The 6,725-nt window shown below is 37.5% G+C and overlaps 1 protein-coding gene across 1 annotated transcript; it reads left to right on the plus strand.

The window, feature by feature from the left end:
* The first annotated feature begins 4,301 nt into the window (after nucleotides 1-4,301).
* Nucleotides 4,302-5,460, plus strand: LOC110690155. The gene is made up of 3 exons (XM_021866984.1): nucleotides 4,302-4,535; nucleotides 4,628-4,979; nucleotides 5,072-5,460. Exons 1-3 carry the CDS (start codon nucleotides 4,302-4,304, stop codon nucleotides 5,458-5,460), a joined length of 975 nt encoding a protein of 324 aa, XP_021722676.1.
* Nucleotides 5,461-6,725: the final 1,265 nt, after the last annotated feature.

A 6,725-nucleotide genomic window follows, 5' to 3' on the forward strand; every position in this document is an offset into this window, starting at 1 on the left:
TTCCGATTAAAATATTAGACTTTATTGACTCAAATTAATTAATTATTTAATTAAATAGGCAAAGTTCTTTAAGTCATTAATTTTTTAGTCTCAATACAAGTCAACAAACGGTTAAGATAGAATATATATGCACAACAAATAATGCACACTTAGTCAAGTAGGCACAATATGATGCAATGCGTTTGCAACCTAACCATGGCTCTAGTTCTCTAAAGTTCGGGATATGGTTTAGTCAAAGAGGGTCCATGGTTAATTGTCCGGATGCACCGCGCGAAAGTCTAACCGTGAAGGGTTGGCGCGAGTGGATGGGACACCGCGAGTGGATTAACCCTAAACCTGTTTATCTATGTTGGTTGAATATAATGCACAAATAAAACTATTATTGGTGATCACTTGAAATTATAATCACAATTAACCCTAAACAAGATTATTAAATATCTTATTAAGCGTGATTACAAGTACAAATTCCCTTTAAACATGCATAAAAGGTGATCAAGCAATAAAAAATAAATAGCATCAAGCAACATAATAATAAAATAAATATAATCATGATCATAAAATTATAACAATGAAATAATCATCATAATAACAATCATATTAACCATAATAATAATCATGTTAATATTAAAGCATAATAAAAATAGCAAGATCCTAGGCATGATACTAACAAGATTAATAACAAACCTGAGCATGTCACTAAACAATAAAAATCAAATCTTTAACCCTAACATGATACTAACAATCATAAATATTAGGAAGAACATAAAAGGCATCATAACAATCATATTTAATATTAAAATTACCCTAGACATGATACTAGGAATATCATAATAACAATATAAACATGATTTCTACATCATAATATCAATTAAAAACCATTAAAACACTTACTTTGATGCCTCGTACCTCTTTCTAATAATAAAATACACACGTTAGTAACTTCAAGGAAAATAATAATCAAAACAATTAAATTAAATAATTGAATGAGATATTTGGGACCAAACCCTCAGAAATTAAACCTTTCATGTCTAGGGCGAAGGCAACTTCGAATATGGCTAGGTGTTTCTAGATCTAATGAATGCGGAATTTTGTATTTGAAAAGCTATTTTAGAGAGAGATAGATGAAATAATCAAGAAAACCTTATGAGAATTGGTGAATGATTAAGAGAGAATTAGAGAATTAATGATTGCGAATGAAAATTGATTGTAGGTGAGAATTCGTGAGAATTGGTGATGAATGAATTGGTGATGAATGAATGAGGAGAATTGATGAATGAAAACGGATTTTTTAATACGATATTATAGAGAAAATCAGCCAAAAAGATAAATTAAACAAAACAGAGTCTGACGCACAAAAAACAGAGTTGGCGCCAACCCTGGCTAGCTGGCGCCAGGCACCAACACTAGCGCTAGGCGCCAATGGCTAGCGCCAGGCCCCAGGCCTGGTTCCAGGCGCCAAGCCTAATTTTAACGCGTTTTCGAAAATCCGATAAGTTTGCCGTACCGGAGGATAAAATCATATAATTTCCTCGAAAATGCTATTTGATTTTGATTAAAACTCTGAAAAGTCAACAAAAGTCAATTTATCAATGCTTATTGAATTAGGAATGAAAAGAATCTTCTAGAAGAATCTAGAAGACTAAAACCATTCCTAATTGCATTAGGAATGATAAATCATATTAGGCCCTCCACTAGATCATTGGACCGTACATAAAGCTCAAACTGGGCCCATTTTAGTAAATTGGCCATAACTTCCTCATATTCATCGGAATTGGGCTTATAATATATCGTTGGAAAGGTCTTTGCAAGCCCCATCCAACTAAACTACTATTGGACCTATATAACGGACCAACCAAACTGGATTGGCTGTTTTCTTAAAATAAGTTTTCAAAAACAGAGAGAAGAGAAAAGAAAATCAAACTTTCCGCAACACTAGACTTTCCACACTTTCACTTCATTCGATTATGATTCGACGCGAAAAGTACTCATCACTGGGTTTGGTTTTGGGGAGACACAAATAGGTGTCTACAAATGGGTGATAATGTTGTGATACAATTTTAATATAAGGGTAAAGATGTGTTTGTTGTTGTTAAGGACATTGATAAGGCAAATTTGATTGATCTTATTATAGAGTGTTGGGAGAAAGCAACTAAGGCCAATATAGAAACTCCAAAACACCTTACATTTGCATATGTGTTTAAAATGAAGCATGTTAGTCTTTTAAGTGATGCTGACTTAATGAAAATGTTTAGTAATTTGCCTGAGAAGAAGGAGATATACATATGGGTAGGAATAGTTGGTAAGGATACTAAGGTAGTCCAAGCTGCTAGGTCACTTATGTTAGGGAAGTCACCAACTGCTGTTGAACCTGATGTGGCTATCAGTAAATGTAAACTCACACCTAGGAAAGGAAAGCCTAGTGTACATGAGTTAGTGGAGGTTGAGGTTGTGTCTAAAGAAGACTTTGAAAGGCATATGATTTCTGTAGGTAAACTTCCAATGGATGACTATGATTTAGAGCAAACTGACCATGCCATTAATCAATGCATAGATGATAAAATCAATGACATTCTAGATTTACCTCATAGAGAGAATAAGAGTGATAGGGAACCTGATACTCAATTAGGGACTGCAACTGGAAGAGGCAAAGGAAGAGGTAGGGGAATTGGTAGAGGGAAAGGGAGGGGTACTGTTAGAGGGAGAGGCAGGGGCGCTGAGAGAGGCAGAGGCAGGGGGGCTAACATTAAGATAGGTAGAGGGAGAGGGAGAGGGAGAGGGAGGGGAAGAGGTAGAGGTGGGGTTCGTGCAATTGACTATTGGTTTAACATTTCTCCCACTCCATGGGATCCAAACCAACCTATTGAGCAACCTATTGAAGAATATGACACACCTATACCATCTGAGTTGTTTACACAACAAACACAGCCACCTCACCCATCAACCCAATCACTGGTGCAACCTATTAAAAACATAGGAGTGTTTGCTAGGACTATTAAAACTTCACATGAAAGAGAGTCTGCTGAATCTTCTAGAGTGTTAGTATTTTTTAAGAGGAGAATTCCTAGGACTACTTCTAAGAGACATGGAGTTGTTACTTGTAGCAGTGCAAGTGGAAGTGAGCATAATGTATCTTCTGGGGTTGTTAGCAGTAGAGGGAGTTTGGCCATTAGCCTTAGGCTATGTATGGATAACAAAAAATTGAAGGAAAGGAAGGGAAGGGAAAGGGAGGGAGACAAACTTCCTTATTTGGATAATATGTTGGGGGAGGGAAGGGGAGGGGAGGGAGGGATCCATTTTCCCTCCTCCTTTAATAAATATCATCCCTTCAAAATTGGAGAGATATGGAGGGAAAATGGAGCTCATTATTTCCTCCACTTTCCCTTCCTTCCCCTTCCTCCTATTTCCCTCCCTTCCATTTCCATTCTAATTTGTTATCCAAACATACCATTAGGGATGATAATGACCAGACCTTGAGTGTGCAAGATGATGAAGAAGATGATGAAGGGTACAACCCACCTGAGGCTGAAGATGAAGACACTGATGAGAGTGTGGATACAGAAGATGAGAATGAGGGAGATGATTATGGTCCTCTGATTGAGGATGGCTTTGATCCATTTGAGGAGCCTGTGTTTGAAAGTGAAAATGAGAAGGACAAATATTTTGCAAATTTGACAACAATGGGGAAGTATACAAGGATGAGGGCTTTGGTAAAATTGTTTTAAAGTCATGGCAGTTATTCACAGATAAGCAGCATTTGAGAGATGTTGTTAGGGACTATTGCATACAATGTGGTTTTGCTGTGATTGTGGACTATGCAAGCAACTTTAGGTACTCATTCTCATGCTCAGATATGAGCTGTAGTTGGAGATTACATGCATCCCTACTGCCAGATGGAACAACATGGGCTATTAAGTCCATAGAGAATTCAGAGCACACTTGCCAAGGTGTTGAGATAAGAAATTCCATGGTGAATTGCAAATGGGCAAAGAGAGTCTTATTAGATGACATTAGGGAAAATAATGACATCCCTGCAAAGTCATTGAATGACCTACTGTTCCAGAGATATGGGGTCAATATGGATCAGTCCAGTTTATACAAAGTGAGAACACAAGCACTTGAGGAGAACCATGGCAGGCATGATGTGTCATACAAAGACCTACCCATGTATTGTGATGTGATCAAAGAGTTGAACCTAGGGTCTTTGGCATTCTGTGCCTGGAATGATGCAAACCATCCAGAAAAGCCTTTGGCTTTTAGTAGTATATTCATTTCATTCAAAGCCTCTTTAGATGGGCTAAAAGATGGCTGGTAGAAGTCTCATAGAGGTGGATAGAGCTCATCTCAAAGGGCATTATGGTGGAGTGCTCCTTTCAGCTGTGGCTCTGGATGGTAATAATGAGATCTTTCCAATTGCTTGGGCAATTGTGGGAGGAGAGGATGCTGAAACTTGGAAGTTCTTTTTATGGCATTTGAAGAACGCTTTACAAGATAGTGGGAGAGGAGATGAGTGGTGTATAATCTCTGACAGGCACAAGGTAATGATCTTTGTCCATTAGTGTTCATTTTATGCATATATTTCATACAAAATAATGTAAACTAACTTGTGTCTACTATATATTATTGTTAGGGAATTGAGGATGCAATTCAAGACTTATGGCCTAAAGTGGGTAGGAGGTACTGCTGTAAACATTTGCTGAAAAACTTCAAGCCACAGTTCCCTAGTTTGTTAATGTTCTCACTATTCTGGTTAGCTTGTGGAGCATTTAACCCTTTCACCTTTAGAAAGGCTATGGTACGTTTGAAAAAGGCTAATCCATTGGCTTTGGAGTGGTTTTCTAAACTTGGACCACAGTCAGTCTGGTCTAAACATGCATTTAATCCAGCCATAAAGTCAGATGTCAACAAATTAAATTTTGTTGAAAGTTTCAACTCAACATTAGGCCTTGATAGGTGTAAACCTGTTATAACATTGCTTGAAGGTAGTATATGCTTAATTGCTTTGGTTTAGTGCTTTTACTTGTATGCTTTCACCTGTAAACTCATCATGCACTTGCATATTATGCTACAACAGGTGTGAGGAGACTCACCATGGTGAGGATGGCTACTAGAAGAGAGGCATGTGAAAAATGGAGAGGTGAAATCTGTCCAAACATAGTCAGAAGACTCCAAGTCATTAGCCAAAAATCAAGATCATGCAAGTGTTTGGTAAGTGGAGAAGGTGAATATGAGGTGTTGGATGGGAGATCAGTGCTGCCTGTAAATTTGAGGGCAGGGACATGTGTTTGTAATGCATGGCAGTTGACTGGCTTGCCATGTAAGCATGCCATGAGGGCCATATTACACTCAAATGATGACCCTCATAAGTATGTCAGTGACTGGTATTCCATCTCCAACTACAAGCTGACTTATGGAAACAACATCAAGGCAATCCCTCATGTGGAGCAATGGCCACAAAGTTAGTACCCTGAGATTCTCCCACCCAAGATGAAGAGAGGAATAGGCAGACCATCAAGATACAGAAGGAGAGAAGAGGGTGAGCAAGCCAAAGGCAAAAGATCTAAAACTGTAAGGTGCAACAAATGCCAAACCTTTGGCCACAATGCACAAATATGTCAAGGTGGAATGACAGGAAAAGAGAAGGTTGGTTTGACAACAACAGGATAAAGGAAGCCCCCAAGAGAAAAGGTGTTTCTATAAGCCAACCAGATCCAACACCTGCATCTTCTTCTCAACCATTAAGAACATCTCCAAGAGCAAAGAAGGCTAAGACTGGTGTGTCTGCATCCCAGCCTGTTCCTTAGTTCCAACATTCAAAACCACGTTTTTGGTTTTATTTTGAAAATATTTAGTTAATGATATCAGCTTATGTATGCTGACATGTTTTTTGGACAACATTAGTTAAGGATGACATTGTTGTATGACAATTTGATGTTTTTGGATAACATTAGTTAATATGCTGATTTTGGTATCTTTCTGATACTTTGAATGTAATCAAATTAGGTCATTCACATATGTGTTATATGGCATGCAATATCTGTAATTTCAATGTTGTGTATGCAAAACAAATAGAACGCAAAATAGGGGAAATTCTTTAACTTTAATTCAATATGAAAGTAGTACATAATTAGGGAATACATAAACACCTAATTGACTGAAACTAGGGCTACAACAATTACCCCTAATTACATCTTCCTAATTTCGATTTGCAACAATAACTAGCATAATAAAGTACATAATCAGACCAATTTTAACAATTCCCTTAACATACTTCACCAATCCATCCACCTTTTCATTCAAAGAAACAATAGGACTCTGTTCAACCTCTAATTCTTCCCCCGACCTAATTACATCTTCCTCCTTCAACCACGCAAAAAAATCGCAAGACCTGCACTTGTAAAACAGCCTTCGTGGGTTTTTTGTCGTTTCAAAACCATAACAACAACCTCCTGAGATGGTTTGCAGTAGCAATGGACATGCTTCACCCAATCAAGCTTCTCATCAATGGTGATACCCCTAACAGAAGAAGAAAGAAAGAATTTCATTGAGAAACTTAGCTTAATTGCAAAGAATTGAAATACAGGGGAAATTTGATTTGGGGATTTCCGTTTCTAGGGTTTATAAAGAAAAGAATTGGGGATTTTGGTTTAGGAGGGAAAAGGGCAATCTGATTTGGAGGGAAAAGTGATTTTTATGGTTAAATTAGTCTTTTTGACTTAAGTTAACTA

This window comes from Chenopodium quinoa, unplaced genomic scaffold (assembly GCF_001683475.1).
Source record: "Chenopodium quinoa cultivar QQ74 unplaced genomic scaffold, ASM168347v1, whole genome shotgun sequence".
In the NCBI taxonomy this organism is placed as follows: Eukaryota; Viridiplantae; Streptophyta; class Magnoliopsida; order Caryophyllales; family Amaranthaceae; genus Chenopodium; species Chenopodium quinoa.

Coding starts and splice junctions, on each gene's coding strand:
- LOC110690155 (XM_021866984.1), top strand. CDS start 4,302: ATGGCTGGTAGAAGTCTCATAGAGGTGGATAGAGCTCATCTCAAAGGG. Junction 4,536..4,627: donor TAATCTCTGACAGGCACAAG/GTAATGATCTTT, acceptor TATTATTGTTAG/GGAATTGAGGATGCAATTCA. Junction 4,980..5,071: donor TGTTATAACATTGCTTGAAG/GTAGTATATGCT, acceptor ATGCTACAACAG/GTGTGAGGAGACTCACCATG.